This window comes from Camelus ferus, chromosome 8, assembly GCF_009834535.1.
Source record: "Camelus ferus isolate YT-003-E chromosome 8, BCGSAC_Cfer_1.0, whole genome shotgun sequence".
In the NCBI taxonomy this organism is placed as follows: domain Eukaryota; kingdom Metazoa; phylum Chordata; class Mammalia; order Artiodactyla; family Camelidae; genus Camelus; species Camelus ferus.
The window spans coordinates 49,987,856-50,006,186 of record NC_045703.1 but is presented as its reverse complement, the minus strand read 5'-3'; the positions used below and the strand labels follow the sequence as shown (position 1 = coordinate 50,006,186).

Sequence of the window (18,331 nt, the reverse complement as noted above, 5' to 3'; positions counted from 1 at the left end):
ACTTGGTTCTCTTCTACGAGGATTCTTGAGTATTTTTATTTTCTTTTCACCTGCTACATGCCCTTCTGTCATAAATGAAAATCTCTTTTAAAGATAACTAATTGGGCAGTATTTCTCCTAAATCAACAGAGCAATACTTCAAATCACCTGCAATGACCCTAAACGAGAGATTCACTTCATATCAGAAAGCCACTGAAGAACATAGTACCCGGCAAAAGAGCCCTGAGATACACAGGTATATACTGTTGAATGGGCGTGTAAAAATGTTGTTTTGATAGGAAGATACTATTTAGATAAGGTTTATTGAAACTATACAAGATTAAACGAGATTATATTGCAACTATATACAAGAGATATAGAACTATAACAGACATTATGACACAAATGAACTTTGATTTATACCTTGAATAAACATGTCCAGTCTTGAAAAGTTTGTAATTTACTGTATCTTAATTTTCAGTTTTATTTGATTTAAACTGGTTGTTGGAACTTAAAATGCGAATTCTTATCACTTTCTGGACTTAAATTGTTAACCACGTTTGTATTTTGGGGAGGGGGTTGGATGCCTAGAGTAAGTAACCCTTGAATTTAATCTGCTTCCAGTAAGTTTGTAAAATAAAAATGCTTGGTGAGAGGTAGAATTGTTTTTCATGAAAACGTCATGAACGTTGTAGTCAGACAGTTACGTTCAACACCTTGCTCTCACTTAATTGCATTGTGATAACAAATTATTTAATCTCTGAACATCCATCTACAAACGGGTAACAATACCTCTTGCAGGATGGTGACAATTAGTTGTATTGGTTATAAAGTGTCTAATTCAGTGCTTAGTCCATAGTAGGCATGGTTTTGGTGGCAACTGCTGAAGAAGCACTGAGCAGATGCAACTGACAGTAGCTCAAAATGGCAAGGAAAGGCACGAAATAAAACTAAAGAGCCACTGAATGTTTAAAAATATTGGAGATACTTAACAAATAATCCTATTTGTGTGTTCATTGAGAATATTGAGATAATTGTATGATGATTGACACTTAAAATAATATTCAATTTAATCAAAACATGTTTTTCTTTTTTTGATGGTTAAAATAAACTTGGTATTTTCAAAGATCAGGCTTCATTTATGTATAAAAATAATAAGGTTGAAGCATTTTAATTAGTTTTTAATAAATATAGTTTTTATTAATTGTTTATTAGGAATTAGATCAATAATTTTGCCATGCTAAATTGGTTGACTGGGAGAGAAACAACTATCATTTCCTTTACAAAAATAGGCACTTTTAGGAATTTTTAGAAGTATAAAGTTAATATGACTACAAATAGACTTTATTTTACATTAAGGAGAATTGACATCTCTCCAAGTGCCCTGAGGAAGCATACGCGTTTAGCAGGGGAAGAGAGAGTTTTTAAGGAAGAAAATCAAAAGGTATGTTTTGAATGAACCTCTTTTTTTATGTTAACTTCAGCTTAGTTAATGTTGTACTAATAAGTATAGTTTGCCTAGGCAAAATGTTTATGGGTATCATCTATTTTTAACTTGTTAAATACGTTATATATATTTATGGTAGTATGTATAGTGTTTCTTCATAGAAAAAATTAAACTGACACTGTACTGTGTATCTTAAGTCACACCCAGAATAATTTCTTTAAGTGCTAATGAAAGGAAGAAACTAGTTCTAAGAAAAGGGTAAAGAATCAATGAGTAGACAAAGGAAAAGTATAAAAGCAAAGATTCAAATTATATTAGGGTTTCTGTAAAGTGTAGAGGTGAAATGGATGAGTCAGAATAAGTATTTCTTGATTTATGTGTGCCTAAATTAATATATCTAGGTTGTGAAGAGAGAACAAGAAGTTATCTCCAATGCTACTGGACATTTTTGATCTGGACTAAGAAATAAGAATTCTAAGAACTGGTTTACAAATGAACAAAAACTGTCACTATTGGAATATTTGTGAATTGTGGGGGAAGAATGCTTTTAAACTTGAGAAAGGAGCCTGTGAATGACTGGTGTTGGGGTAGGGGGACTCTGTGAGAATGGAGTTCAGTTGTTAAGGGGCCTCTAATTTATTGATAATTTGAAATTGACATTTTCTAGGTAGATTAATCTATCTGAGAGGCCGTAAAAGTCTAGTAGAAATGTAGAGCAAGGTAAAAAGGGATCAACTGTCTTATAATTAAAAAGTTCGGGGACTTGGAAGAGTATTTGCTTGGTTCAAATTCTGGGCATCACCGCGTACTGTCTCTGTGATACCAGGAAAGTAATTAGCTTCTTGGACATTAGTTTTCTAATAAGAAAAATACATCTGTTTTGCAGAGTTGAATAATTGGTCTGTTATGAAAACGTTGGCATTTTTATTACTAGAAGCTGTTATTAACACTTGTAGTATATAACCTTTTTCATAAGGCATACTATTAACTTTTTGGATAAGAAATATAGACCTTGGAAAGAAAGTGGTTTCTATGCATGGGGCATGTTGATTTTAGAAAAATAGATTCCAAGAAATGAATGCCAATTTTGGCTTTTACTTTCAGTACGTTTTGATCAATGTTGGTTAATTTTGTTTTGCCCACAATTTAGTCTATCCTTGTGCTTTGACAAAGTGAGTGAGTGTCTTCTCTCTTCATTACTCAAACCAGATTTTGATCTAGAGGAGAGAAAATAGTGATAATTGATGGACAGAGGGATATGACATTGCTTTTTATCCTTCATCTTGCTAATCTGAATGAACAGTTAACATATATGTAGTAATATGTAATTAATGTATATATATAGTTTGGGGTTTACAAAGTACTTTCGTTTATATTGTTACTTGTGGGCTTGGTAACAACATATTACTAGGTGCATAGAAAGGTTTTTGCTCTTGATTAGATTTTTCTTGTTAGTGTGGGAGCAAATAGGTGAGTAGTTGATATCATTTGGAGATATATTTATACTTTCATTTTTATGAATGTTTATGAACATTATATCTGGTCTTCCCAGACTAAGTACTTCTTATTGTTGAATACTAGCAAGGATGTCCACATTGCTTAGCATCTTACTGATGTATAATTTTTCTTCATTCCTAGATGCCTCTTTCCATCTTCCTAAATTATATAGTATTTGAAAAAGCAATGGAACAAGAAGGAGGTGAATTGTGACCCAGTTAAACTAATGTCCGTTGCAATACCTGAATTGAGAAAGGGCAGTATATGGCCCAAGATTCTGAGTACAGGATTGGGAATAATACCTTTCTGGCTTTGTTTCTACCCTTGTTCAACCTCAGTTGGTTTCGTTAATCATACTGCGCTTGCATGTTATGGAAATTACAGAACACTTACTTTTGAAGTGGCTTTTATTGGGTTGGTCAACTTACTTGGGAAGAGCGTGATGATAATGAGGCTTAAATAAATGATGTGAGAACCATTACTTTAGGATCCTTTAACTTTGTAGGCAGATGGCTACACCCACAATTGAGTATAACCTCTACCATTGTTCAGTCATTTAAAAACGATTTCGAAGGATAAGGGGTGATAATTAACAAGGATGTGCTAAGTGGAAAATAATTAAATCATTTTATTATATGAAAGTTTATTATAGATTGCTTTAAACAAAAATCTGTGACATTTTCTGGATAATTAGCTTTTAATAACTTTCTCAGTCCCTTTGTGTATACAAATGTTTAGTGAGAACATCAAGTACGTTTTGAAAAGTACGGAAGTAGTATGTTATGATTCATTCTTTTCTGATACTAAAATGCCAGCTTAGAAACTGGCATAAAGTTTGACTATATATATGCATTTTTTTTTCCTATAGCTTCCCTGAAATCTGTATTTTACATCTATCTTTTATAGGGAGATAAAAAATTAAGGTGTGATTCTGCTGATCTTCGACATGACATTGATCGTCGGAGAAAAGAAAGAAGTAAAGAACGGGGGGATTCCAAGGGCTCCAGGGAATCCAGTGGATCAAGAAAGCAGGAAAAAACTCCAAAAGATTACAAGGAATACAAATCTTACAAAGATGACAGGTAATTGTTAACACTGTCTGAGTTAGGTTTTAGCTTCTAATTAGCCTTTAATAATTGTCAGCTTAATTGCTTTCAATTTTGACTGTGTAATCGAATGTTTAAATTTAAACAATTAAAATTATTTGTTTTACAGCAAAAATGTATTTGTCTTTTACACGGCTTATGGTGGATGAGGACAAAAACTTTGGAATAGCAAGCTAACACTGAAAAAAAAAATGACAAATTAATGTGTCCTATTATCCAGGCTACATCAGGAGGTTGGACTTCAATGCAGTGCATTTCTAGAAACAGTTTGTGTAAGAACTTTGGTTCGTTATGCTTGATTCCGCACTTTTTCAACTCATAACACCCAGAGTACAAGAATTTTAAACTGATATCTAGTGGTTTAACATGGGAGAGATGGGGGGAGGAAGGACTAGTTTTATGAAATAGCAATGTGTATTAGTCTTTCAAAGTAATGTTTCCATGGATACTGTTAGCAGTGGTAAGAGTTAACGCAGGTATGACCTTTTCGAGTGTTGCATTAGAATCATGTAAAATTGATCATCATAGAGTCAAATAAATTATAGGAATACTAAGTATCATAGATAATCGTTTTTCTTGCTATTCATTAGGTAAATGGTGGATTTTACTTGTGTTTTAAAATTTATGACTGGTATTTTTTATAGCATATGCTTTTTATTTCAATAATGGAGTTACAGCCCAAACCATTTCAACTGTTCTCACCCAGGGTGTACAAACTGCAGTCATTTTGAAACTTGGCCTTAAGAACATTCTTACTTTTTCCTACTCTTCTCTTCCTTTCGTTAAAGTAAAAATAAAGTTAAAAATATTGAAGAACTGACCCTTATTCTTGAAGTTTCCAGACTGCTAGTCTCTAACTGGCAGGTCATAGCATGTTTTTCAGTAGTGATGTAAAACAAATATTGAAAGAGAATGGAAACAGATTATGTCAAAGTTTAACACCCAATCATTTTAGTTATGTAATGATTTTAATAGAGGATAGTTTTTTTGACTTGAAAAATATCCCTTTTATTGTAAGATTCAACAGGGTCATTCTTTTTAAAAATAGCACTTTTTTTTGTTTCCTTTATTTATTTTGCAGTAAACATAAAAGTAGAGAGCAAGATCATTCTCGATCTTCATCCTCTTCAGCATCACCTTCTTCTCCCAGTTCTCGAGAAGAAAAGGAGAGTAAGAAGGAAAGAGAAGAAGAATTTAAAACTCACCATGAACTGAAAGAATACTCAGGCTTTGCAGGAGTTAGCCGACCACGAGGAACCTTTGTAAGTAATAAAATAATCTTTGATTGTTTGATAAAACTTTAGAGTATTGTACATAAGGAAAGTATATGATTTAGATACTGTCTACTGTATCAGTCATTACCCCTATAGGCAGAATTAGTCTTGAAAAGTGAAATGGTATTTGAAATATCTTCATTAAGAAATGCCATTTAGGGGGAATGAGGAGGGGCTGGAGCTGGGATGGTGCTTTCTTTGTATATAAAGTAAAAAAAATAAATGTTTTTGCCTAATTTGAAAAAGATAAAATGCCATTTTGAGATCTAGAAGCATCTGTACAATCTAGATACTTAAGTTTGGAATCAGTAACTGTACATAATGCTTAAAGACCCAAGAGTCAAGGAAAGTTAATGATTGAGATCAATTTCTTTAATCACTTAGTTTTTGAAATGGTATCTTGAAACAAATAAAATCCTTACGTTCATTTGTGTATTAACAGCTATTTTCACTTTTGCCTGTTTTCTTTAAGTCCTTGTTTATAAGTGTATCAATCATAGAAATCGTATAACTTTTTATTTTACATAACATACACATTTCTCCATGTTTTTGTAAATTTGTTATAATTATTAATTTAATGACTTCATAGTAGTGCATCTTCTTGACTTTAATTTCTAGATTCAGACTCCTACTTTGAGCACGTATCCAGTTGGTTATTAGTAGGGTTCATTAACTAGATCATTTGGGAAAGAGAAGAGCTTTTCTTTTGTAATGGTGATGGTGTAGTTGAACACTTGGGACTCTTTTATGTAATTCAAAAGAATTAGACAACTCTTTTGGCTAGTAAAAGGGAGAACAACCAGCTTGATTATTTTAAAATATTAGTTCAGGCCATGAAAATGCAGTATTCTAACACTTAGGTTGACTGTGCATTTCTTCTTAACCTACTCAACTTTTCAGTAGGCAGAATTTTTTGCCTCCCTACTGGTATAAAATGGCCACCCTTTCCAGCCTCAGTGGCTATGAAATTGAGATTCAGGAAGGAAATTAGGGAGTATGCTTTTTGTTACTGCAGTAAAATTAGAGTTTGCATGTAACTTAATACCTTTTGATTTCATTACTAAACAACTTTGTTAATGTTAATCAGTTTCGAATTAGAGGCAGAGGAAGAGCCAGAGGAGTTTTTGCTGGGACAAATACTGGTCCAAACAACTCAAATACTACTTTTCAAAAGAGACCGAAGGAAGAGGAATGGGATCCAGAATATACCCCAAAGAGCAAGAAGTACTTCTTGGTGGGTGTTAGAAATCTCTGTTTATTTGGTTTGCATTAATTTTCAAAGCATACTGGGTGAATACATTTGAGTACAGGTATCCACTACTGTGAGACAATTTCACCATAATGTGGGAAACCTTTTTAAAAATTCATTACCCAGATGATTTGAAGTTTTGAAAATGTGGGTCCCTTTAGTCCTGTTTATACTTTATTAATATCTCCTGTGGGCTGATCAGGGTAAAGTAAAAATATACCTGATTTGATAGCCACATTCAGAGAAGAACATTAACTTGTTTCTTATCTGTCTGTAAAGACGGTGGCAGTTGTAGAAACTTCTCATTAAGATTTACCTTTCATCATCGCAGTTATTTGTTTAAATGAACAGGCAAAGAGAATTCTTTCACAGCACATGTAATTAAGAATCTCAGGAGGCTGTTAACTTTTATTGGAGTAAATAGAAGATGAAATACTACATTCTGGAAAACTTGCTAGATACACACTAATTTGGTGGTTCTTCGTGATGCTCTTCTCTCTAAAGTAGTTTTCTAAGGGATGAAGCTAGAGGAGGTGGGTCCTGAAAAAAATCTCTAGATAATGATATAAATTTTCTGCTCTTTTGGCATGGGGGAAGAGGATTCATCCAATGTTATAGACACCAAGAAAATACCAAAAACTATTAGCAGGAATACTCATTTTTGTCATAGCTCCTTGGGGAAGACTAGTTGTTTTGTTTAAATGAGGAGAAAATAGTATTGGATTTTGTAGAAATGTGTCTTTCATTTGGCTTTTTATGAATATATTTTGAGTAAACTTGAATGTCCATGACATCTACTAAGTAAGAGTATAGAGCTGTATTCTGAAGTAGAGCTATATTTTGTTTTAAGACTGGGCATTGTAGTTGGTTCAAAAATTGATTTCCATTTGCCCCTTTTTTTGGGTACTTTAATGAGCAAGAGTCTGAAAAAGTTAAATATATTTTTACAGAACACATTATGTATAATGTTTACACAGCATATATTCCTGTGAGGAGAAATTTATGCTTGAGTTGACAGTCTGAAAAGCAGAAGTGAATCATCCTGATGGAGAGAACTCCAGTACTCAGCTGGCTAGATGGTCGGTGTAATTTTGGGAAGGTTAAGAAAAAACAGGGGCCAAATTGTGGAAGGCCATAATACTGTAATAAATGTGGATGTTAGGCAGAGTTTAGGAAAGCATGATTGTGAAAACAGATCTGAGAAATATTGAGTGTCTGAACTAAGAGGCTAAATTTGAGGAAAGTTAAGAAAATAACATTTATTAGTATTTCTTCAGGGACCTACTAGTTGGGTGTTGGTAGTGAGAAGAAGGAATCTCTCCAAGATAGGGAATATAGGGTAAAGAAACTCATTGGAGGTGAAGATTAAGTTTTGTTTTTGAAATGCCTGGGAGGAATTGAGTGGAGGTATGCAATAAATAGGTAATTGCTAATGCAGGTATGGAGAGAAAAATCTAGACTAAGCCATCATCTTACCAGTCACAAAGCCACAACAAGATCACCCAGTATGAAGAGAAGAGATTATAAGGTCAACCTTTCAAAGGTGGGATGAGGAATGAGAGTAATAATGCCAGACAAGTAGAACAGATGTGAAAGTTGAGGCAAGTGAGAAGTGAACAAGTAGATAGTAATTAATTGCTTAACACTTCACATTTTACAAATACTTAATTTAGGCCAGACCTTGACTTTTTATGGCATTCTTTTAAGTATCTGGTACCATAATTTTTGTCTTAAATTGGAACATAATCATTTTTGCTTGACACATAATTAGGTATTAATCAAGAGTGTTACTTTAAAAATTTAGCCACTTGTAAGTAGCAGTAACATTTTGTATGTTGCTTTTCTGGGATGTATTTAAAAATCTTTGTTTCTGTATAAGACGTACATGTACATTTGTCACAGACTAATGTTCACTAGAAGTGAAATTAACACATCACATTTTTTCTTAAAAATCAGTTCCCAAAGTTAATTATTTTGGTTCTTAATGAGCCATTGGAATGACAACTTTGGTTTTCACATGGGTATTTGAATTTAAAATATTTTGCATATTCTGCAAAGATACTTACTAGACTTTTCAGACAGCTAATGTTGAGAATAGAAATATATAAAAATTATAATTGAGAATAAATGAAGTTGAAAACTATAGATTCTTCTAGGTTCTTTCAGAATAATCGACAAGCATGGAAATTTTGTCCATAGTAATGAAACGTTAATACTTAGTAGTGACAATAATGAGTAACATTTATTGAGTATATGTACCATGCTAGACATCATTCTAAGTGTTTTACATATATTTATTTTCATGCTTATAAAGTCCTTTTGAGGTAGGGTCATTATCCACTTGTACAGATGAAAAACCGAGGTACAGAGATTGAGCAGCTTGACCAAAGGTACATGGCCAGTAGGAGTGGGGTCAGGTTTTGAACCCATGCCTTGGTCTCCAAAGCCAAGGTTCTTAAAGTACTGTTATCGTTTTTCCTCTAGTCCTGAGTAATAACATTTGTTCATTTATTGTTTTCTTATCTGAAACTCCCCATTTCAGAACTTTGAATTATGCAGAGATAAAGTAATGTTTTCAATAATAAGTACTCCAGGAAGGAGAACAGCGTTAGAACCTGAAATTCTGTTCAGGGGTGAGAGTATGTGAAGAGTTGGAGTAAGTGCTAAAGTACTGATATGGGCAAATTCTTGATGTTGAGTTGATGTCATCTGAGGAAAAGAAAATCCCTGGTGGGGAAAGGGGTTTGGATTGGAGTTTTAATAAATTAACTGTTTGAAACTCAATCATTCTATAAGGAAGAAATAGGATTCAGAAGGTCTTGGTTCTAATATGGCCTCCTTTCTTAACATATTTTTGGCTGTGTATTACGAATATCTGATGTCCCCTTTATCATCTGTGAAGTAATTTTTTAAAATTGTAGTAAGAGTGAAATCTTGGATGTAAGAATTTGAGGATTATGCTTAGCAACAAAATGTCACTTAGGTAGCTGCTAGGATACCCTCTGAAAAAATGTAATCTTCTAGCTTCTGTTTTGTTTATTTTCAGATGATTTTATGTTTAAAAGTAATGGCTAGTTAAACTCTAGTGTCTAGCTTTGCCACTATTTCTATTTCTGTTTCAGCTAACTCTTAGCTACCTCGTATGGTAATCATTTACTGTCACCAAGATAGCTGGGAAATGTATTCTGTGGATGATGGGCATACGAGGCAGTGGAAAAGACTGGCTCTGTAGCCTTGGGCAAGTTACTTAATTTCTCTGTGCCTCAGTTTCTTTGTATCTAAAGTGGGGTTAATTAAGAGTATTTTACAGGGTTGTTCTGAGGATTACATGAGTAAATACATGGAAAGTGCTCCGAACAGTGCCTCATTCTTAGTAATAAGCACCCTGTAAGCTTTGTTAATACTACCATGGTTTGAGTGCTTGCTTGTCAGACACTGGGCTGGGCACTTTCAGATCATTTGTGTTCCTTCAAGGTTATCTTGTTTTTTAAAGTGAGGAAGTAAAGTTACACAGTTTCTGTTAAGATTTAAACCCGTGCCTCTGGCTTCAAAACTTAATTGTTTCTTCCTACAAGTCCATGGAATACTGTGTAAATACCTCAAACAAAAACCCACAAACTCTATAAAATTAGTTGTGCTAGTACCAAAAGGAATCCTGAAATTAATGTAATTGTATGTGCATATTATTTTGAGAGGCAGACTATTGTAAAATAGTTTATTCTGGGTTTACAGTTAAACTTCCTGACATTGAAATTTATACTTACGATAGTTCCTACATTCATTCTTCGAGCCATGCATACCTTTAGCTAGTCATCTTTCATTGGTTTGATAGATTATTAGAAATTGGTAAGAACTCTTTCTTACAGTCTGTTAATTACATGTGTGAACTTTTCAAATCATGCAGAAGGGTGATCTGTATTACATGAATATGCACAAAGGCACATTCCATGTTTTAAAAAGGTGCTCATGCAATATATTAAAAAATGTTTTAGTGTCTTTTGGACAGTTGATCAGTATCAGTACTCCGTGTTATGCAATACTGTTGGCATTATGCCTGTCGTCTTACAGAGGGGCATCATTCCCATTTTGTAGGTATAAACCTGAATTTGAGGTGGGCAGCAGTTAATCGAATTATATTACAGGAGAACTTTGACTTTTTGTATTTTGGGATGTAATACTCATCTGCTCACCCACAAAGTCAAGTACTTTTCAGTTCTGCAGATTGTTTTGATTAATGGAATAATTTGTAATTTGGGAAACATTTATATTTGGATACAGTTAATGAAAAATTAATATTGGAATGTAATAGCTGCAGTATTTTAGGTTAGTGAAGAAGTAAGTTGAAGTATTACTCTAGGGACCATGCTGTTGTGATTTGGCATGTGAGATTCCCTTGCCCAGAAGATTGACGTGTAATACATACTGATTTAGATGTAAATCTCAGGATTTTAAAAATCTGTTCCTATATGGGAGGTATAATTCTAACCACCTATTTTATTTGGTTAATGTTACTGATAATGTTGTAATGACGTTTTTTATATTTTGTCGCATATTTATGACTAATTTTGTGAGGAAAATATCTCATTTACATGCAGTGTATGAATAAGTAGACATACATTGAAATAATAATGGAAAGCAAAAAAGTAAAAATTAGGAAATTGGCAGTAATTCAGCAGTTGAGATTCTCCAAAAAATTATCTGGTCTCTCAAATGCTTGGGTTACTAAGCAATAAGATGTAATTACTTGCTTTCACGATGCAGTATATGTTTGTTAAAAAGTTCAATTTTATTGGTTTTGTTTTGTTGTGTTTAGAACAGTACCAATCTCATATCCAATCTGCAGAAAGTTTTTGCCATGACTTACTATTAGGGATATAGTCATCTTCCTTAAAAAAAGATATTTCAGTGATGATTGTTTTTTAACCTTTCTGTAGCATGATGACAGAGATGATGGTGTGGATTATTGGGCCAAAAGAGGAAGAGGTCGTGGTACCTTTCAGCGTGGCAGAGGGCGCTTTAACTTCAAAAAATCAGGTAGCAGTCCAAAATGGACTCATGATAAATACCAAGGGGACGGGATTGTTGAAGATGAAGAGGAGACCATGGAAAATAATGAAGAAAAGAAGGACAGGCGCAAAGAAGAAAAGGTAGAAATTTTCAACTTGTTGGTGATTCTAACAGATTTTCTTTATATGTATGGGTTTGGTGGGCCAATTTATTTAATTTTTAGGAAAAGTGATTATTTTGGATCATTTTTACTCTTCGTACTTTTGCTAATCTTTATTTTCTCTCTCTTTTTTAAAAATAGGAATAATAAATCTGAAGTGAGATTGCAACAGAGAACAGAACTTGCACCCACCATTTTTTTACATGATTTTTGTTTTCAAATAAGAATGTAAGCATTTTACTTAAATTTTACTGTTTGCAAGTAGTCTAGAGAAATTTTGTTTTAAGTCTTCAAATATCTTGAAAAATAGTAGACTGTATGTTGAAAATTGTACTGAAATAAAGTAGAAAATTGTTACGTACCATATTTGTAACTATCAACTTTTAAAAAAATACTTTTACTGTTTTTGTTACATGCATTGTAATTCTGCTTTGTCTATAAGATATGGTCAAGTACAGCTCTGTGAAAGTTCTGATTCTCTTCCCTCCCTGTTTGTTAATGATTATTCTGAAGTAAACGTTAGCTCTACATACCCTGGACGGCAATTGTTTATAGAGACCACATTAATTACTTTAATGGTATACATCTATTTAACATTCTCCTTAATTCAAACACACTACATTGTAGGGTGACTAATTTTTGAAGTATACCACAGAAAAAATTGTTACTTTGGTAAACTAAGCTAGTTTAACACCTAAGCAAATGTTTAAGAAAGGAAAAAAAGGCTTTGCCAATAACTAAAAAAAAATAGTACAAGCTTTTAAAAGTTAGATTGAAAAGTATGAGGTTTTTTGGTTTTTTTTTTTTTTTTTTTACTGAAAGCAAACAGTGGCCTATAAAAATCATTCTTAGGAGCCATTATTTAAGCTCAAAATTCAGTGTTCTCTTTCTGTTTTTATTTGAAAGTTTTGAGTCATGGTCTTAGATATCAGCTATTTTTTGAGCAAGGAAACTGGTTTGTAACAATACAAATAAAAACCCCATTGCTACCAAATGTCTTATTTAAAAAAAAAAAAGACAAAACCTATAATCCTGGTATTGGTGTGGAAGAGGATTATCCTGCAGAATAACCTGATACGTTAAAAAGATGTGTACCTGATTTCATATCTTACATATTTATTTGAGCTTTTGAACAGATGAATCATTAGTTTGTAGTCTAACCATAAGGAAAAATAGGTGAACAGAATATACTGTTCATTAGTAGTATTTTAAGTAACTTGTTTTTCAAATGTCATCAATAAAAAATTTGACAGGAAGCTTGTTGCAGCATTGATCTAACTTGTTTATTTTTTTTCCATATTTCAATTGCAGTTTGTAAAATGGGTTTTTCTTCTCAAGGGTTCTATTCAGATAGATAATATTTCAAATGTGAATTACCTTTGTGTTTATGCTGGTATCTCATAAAAGGAATGAAAATCCAAAATAGTACATTTCAGTGTTAAATCTGTCTGCTCTGTAATCATATATGATAAAAGTAGTCAAATTTCATTTGCTAATTCAGCATCTAAATTAGTTGTATATGTTTACATTAAAAGGGGCTAATGTTTATTCTGTTAGTGTAAACTTTTAAACATCTTAAGTGTATGGCTCTTCCATTCTCACTGATGATTTGCAATTCTTCTAGCACCTTGATTGCAGTCAGGAACATTAGCTAAGAGCTGTAAGAGGGAAAAATATGAAAACAAAACTCAATGTATGTGATGCTCATGCCCCTAAGATCCTTAAGTATTGCATGATTTCTCCTATTTTGTTCTTCTGAAGTTGTTAGAGCAGAGGAAATACTGTCATAGCAAGTATGTGTTGCATTAATTAGGACATAACTAATACTCTCCTAGTCAGAATAATACTTAATTACATGCTGAAGCAACATGGATTTGATCTGTATGACAGGAAAATTTTCACAACCATTTTATTTTATACAAATAAATTTAGCTTTACTTTAGCAGTTACTGGTTAGGTTACTGAATTTATGCATGACTATAAATGTGCAGTTTTGCTTTTCCACATAAGACAGCAGGGAAAGGGAGATTACTGAGAAATTATTTAATAGGGAGTGGGGAAAAAGCTACGTGAAAAGTCCTGTCAGGAGGTTATGTTTTAAGTGCAAATGCATTGCTTTAACCCAAATATATACATGATTTGATTACTTTTATTAAAATTGAGGAAAGTATCCTACCAGAATATAGTAAGAACTGTGATTGTGGAAACACTGCGATAGAATACCATTGTGGGTGTTAACTTTTTCAGAGCCAAGCACATAAAAAGTAACCTGTGTGAATTTTTTTAAACCACAGTTTAACTCCACACTTCACGACATGTTATAAAAGCTGAATGGTTCTTTTACAAGTGCCAGAATATAGTAACTCTGATACCTGCATTAACAGGCTTCTTTTTGCCTAGAGAAGGAAAATAAAAATGAACCAAAGGATACTTCCAGAAAGGATTAAGAAAGCTGTTTAAGAAGGCCATGACTCAGTCCTTAGGTGTGTATCTCTCTCAACATCCTAGGAATTTTAATATAAAAAGCAAAATTTGTTTTTCCAATTGCAGCCTACTTCAAGAAATTACTGTTGTTCCCTTTTGTCACAGTTAAAATCAAGTGTTGGGAATTCAGTTATAATTTGAGTAAAAATATGCCCAATAAGAATGAATGTAGACGGCTAAACGATTCTTACTCAGTGTGATGTATAATGCAACAGGGACCCTTGTAAATTGTCATATGCCAATAAAATGTTGTAAGTGGTAATAACTGCTGTTTGTTTACCTGATTTTGAGATTATTTCTTTGTCTGTCTATATAACTGATTTCCATGGCTTGTTTCTAGATTTTAGAATACCAGCTCATCTGTTAGTATAATTACTGGTATAGTGTGATTTTTTGGGGGGGGAGTTGATAAATGTTTTATAAAATTGCTCAAATCCCTATTTGTTTTTTTCTTTTTCCCCTGGGAAAATGGGAAATTCTGTAGTGGATAATTCCAAGCCATTATTAGAGAACACAAGAATTCCAGATTTCTAGTCTACCTCTCATGTTCCCGTGTTCATAGAGGAACTTGTCAGCTATAATATGGTGGAAAATCAGTATTAGTTCTCCTCTTTCTAAAAATAATAGTAGTCAGTAGATAACTGAAGAGTGTTTTTTTGATGTGGTTTTTATGTGTGTGTGTGTGTGTGTGTGTGTGTGTGTGTGTGTCTTTGTTCGCTTTTCAGTAAGATCTGGTGTAATTATTACCATGCCCATCTTCTAAGTTATTTGAAATATAAAATGAGCCATTCTGCAGTTTCAAACAAAAGATTTTGACAAATACTTGTGCTAAGACAGATAAGTTTTGCCTAATATAAATTGCAAATTATCCCTTTAAAACTTTGTCAAAGAAATAACTCTGTGTATGCCCAACTATACTGGATAATTTTAACGTTATGTACTAGTTACCTTTGTAAAAGTGTGTTATCTTACTGGGGACAATTATTTAACTTTTTTTTTAAGAGTTGCTTTTTTCTTTTTCTCTTTGAGTTTCAACTGGAATCCCTTCGGGATATACTTTATTCCATGTGGAACAATATTCCTTTCACATTCAGAAAGAGAAGTGCAAAGAATTACCTGAGTTTATGAAGTTGCTAAATAGGGAAGACACATGGAGAAATAAACTTCACTGTCATGGAACTGTATTTGACTAGAGTCAGTCTGAGTAGTAGATTGTGATACATCCCTCAACAAAATTTTGGAGTATTATCTGTTCCATACATGTAAGGTTCTCAGTTGAAATCATTATTGTTAAATCTGAATGTCAGGGTCTAATGGTTCAGTTTATTGAGGCAGATGTTAAAACTTCATTAACATAGACTCCTAATTTTTAAGTGAAAAGGTTTTGTTACTCGATTATTGGCATCCAGGAATATATAGAAGTTACTGTATTCCATTGTCTGACTTGAAAGCCTTTGTAGAGATTGTTTAGATTTAGGAGCTGAACTCATGTTTTTCAGAAACATTCAGTTATGATTAGTGTGTGTCAGTTATGCAAATGAAGCCAAAGTTGTACATTAAGTGTACTAGTTCTCTTTATATTGTTATGTTACCTCCTTATAGTTTAGCTTTTAAAAATGGATCCCACTGGTTAAAAAAGAAAGAACAGGCATTAGAATGGCACTTCACCACTACTAGAAGAAAAATTCCAAATAATGTTTCTTTAATTATAATGATCTGTACATAAGAAAAATATTTTTTCTAAGGACACTTGAGATGTTTCACATCTGTGAACTGATTTGCAGTGCTCTTAAAATGCAGAAGATAATCTGGGTTCTTGAAGTAGAAAAGGGGTAGGTAAGTCTTTATGCTATTCTCCTAAAACTGGAATCAGATTTTTCTTAGTAATCTCTTTTGGTTCAATAATGAGCCCTCCCTTTAATAAAAGTAGATAATAGTAAGTACACTGTACAATTAGGTGATGACGGTTATATATTAACAGCATGAACTGTGTATTTGGCAATGGTAACTTCTTGATACTGTTCTAGTAATTGCAAATTCCATGGCTTGTAAAGGGCCCCAGATAAAAATAAAGAATACCACTTTCGCCATTTGAAGCAACATGGATGTTCCTGGAGAATGTCATTCTAAGTGAAGCCAGAAAGAGAAAGAAAAATACCATATGAGATCGCTCATATGTGGAATCTAAAAAAAAAACAAAACATAAATACAAAACAGAAACAGACTCATAGACATAGAATACAAACTTGTGGTTACCAAGGGGGAGAGGGGTGGGAAGGGACAGACTGGGATTTCAAAATGTAGAATAGATAAATAAGATTATACTATATGGCACAGGGAAATATATACAGATCTTGTGGTAGCTCACAGTGAAAAAAAAATGTGACAATGAATGTATGTATGTTCATGTATAACTGAAAAATTGTGCTCTACACTGGAATTTGACACAACATAAAATGACTAACTCAATAAAAAAATGTTAAAAACAAAAAACAAAAACCACTTTCACCCTCCAGAATAGTAGTTTAGTTGCAAACTTCTCTTGTCCTTGATTATGGGAGGTCATAGTTTTTCTTTTGTCGTATTTATACTGGAAAGGGAAAACTAGAAACTTAAACTTCCAGGCTACTTCTAAGGGTGCCATGAGGGGAATGTTAAATACAGTTGGAATTTTTTTTTGTGTGTGTGGGGGGGAAAGAAATGGAATATCAGCAAATGTATGCATAAAGAGATACTTATACAGCATTTAACTGGTTAATGTCAGTTTATAATTATCTTTTACTCCTATGTTTGGTGATGATACTCAACTTTCAGACTCAAAAATGTCAGCTCATTTTCACTGCTGTGGTAACTGGTAAAGATATTTATCATTTGCCCTAGTTGCTGCATTAGTCTTCTAGTTTGGACACCTGAACTTTTAAATTTCATCTTAATTGCCATCTGTGGGACATTTTTCAATTGAAAATTGTCTAAAATAAGCTAAAAATTCTTCAGTGTCTTCTCGTTGCCTAAATCTTAGTCAAGGTGAACTGCAGGAATTCCCTGTTCCCTCAAGGTGAGCTCCTTTTTTTTTTTTGCTTTGTTGCCTTATCCCACTCCTTGTTCACTTAGGTATCTTAAAATCTTAAATCCTAGCAAAAGGGAAAAAAAAAATCTGAAAAGCCCTCTTGTCTTCGTTTTTTTAGGCTAGCAACTGATTGTTTATGTGTTTTGCTTTGCTAGAGTAAATATTAGCACTTTGCATTGTGTATGGTGTACATACTACATGTAGTAAGTGCTCCTTGAGTATAAATGAAAGTATGATAACTGCATTATATGGAGAGATTGGCATTTGATTGGCATAAGCCGATTTATGGCTCTTGCTGAAACATAATTCCATCTAAGCTACCTTAAAAATGTGCTTAACGGGAGAGTTCAGATTGCTATGAACAGAAGAGTTGGATCTTTTTATAAATGCCTCAAGTTGCCTCTTCTGTGTTGTTTTGGAGAAGTGTTTAATATATTTTTAAGAGAAAACATTTAGTATATTTAGAGGTCGGAGAACCAGAAGCTTGAGTTCTGAAATACTGTCATGTGATTAATTGGGAAAGGTATGTTTACTGTAGAAAAATGATGGCTGAGATGAGTATAGCAGTCTTCAAGTACTTGAAAGGGCTTTCCCTTAGCAAGGGAAATGGAGTCAAACTCAAACCATATAGGACCCGGAAGAGCATTTGATACCACTTTATCCAGTCTCATCACTTTAATGTATTCTGTTTTTGCAGGGCAGAATCAGAGCCAGTAGGTAAAAGTAATAGGTATGTAGACTCACTGTCTCAACTGATTTTCACAGCTAGATATTTAAAAAGAGTGGGCAGCTTGTGAATAACATAGTTTTCTGTTTATAGAAGTATGGAGAATCTGGAAGGAATGCTGTGCTATCTGAAGCAAAACTTTTTTCTAGTTCTCTGGATTGCTTAAGATCAAGAACTGCATTTTACTCTCAGGTGTTTGCTTTATTAAACTTATAACTGATATAGTGACAAAAAGAAGTGCTGTATTATTGCTACAGTTTTTCAGTATTGTGATAGGAATGAACTTTGATATTTTTTAATAAGACATGCCAAATCTTTGGATGACAAATAACTT

General features: G+C 33.2%; 1 protein-coding gene across 6 annotated transcripts in view; it reads left to right on the top strand.

The window, feature by feature from the left end:
- BCLAF1 (BCL2 associated transcription factor 1) overlaps nt 1-14,468 on the top strand; it is a 28,169-nt gene extending 13,701 nt beyond the window's left edge. For 3 of the 6 annotated variants that reach the window (XM_006188478.3, XM_032485003.1, XM_006188476.3), the window contains exons 7-13: nt 130-235; nt 1,339-1,423; nt 3,830-4,005; nt 5,111-5,291; nt 6,391-6,537; nt 11,487-11,699; nt 11,861-14,468. In XM_006188478.3, coding sequence (XP_006188540.1) covers nt 130-235; nt 1,339-1,423; nt 3,830-4,005; nt 5,111-5,291; nt 6,391-6,537; nt 11,487-11,699; nt 11,861-11,866 — 914 coding nt within the window. In that variant the 3' untranslated portion in view covers nt 11,867-14,468. Of the gene's footprint in view, nt 1-129; nt 236-1,338; nt 1,424-3,829; nt 4,006-4,138; nt 4,302-5,110; nt 5,292-6,390; nt 6,538-11,486; nt 11,700-11,860 lie in introns of those variants that run through there. The other 3 variants (XM_014562415.2, XM_014562414.2, XR_004322019.1) reach the window with 2 other exon arrangements.
- Nucleotides 14,469-18,331: the final 3,863 nt, after the last annotated feature.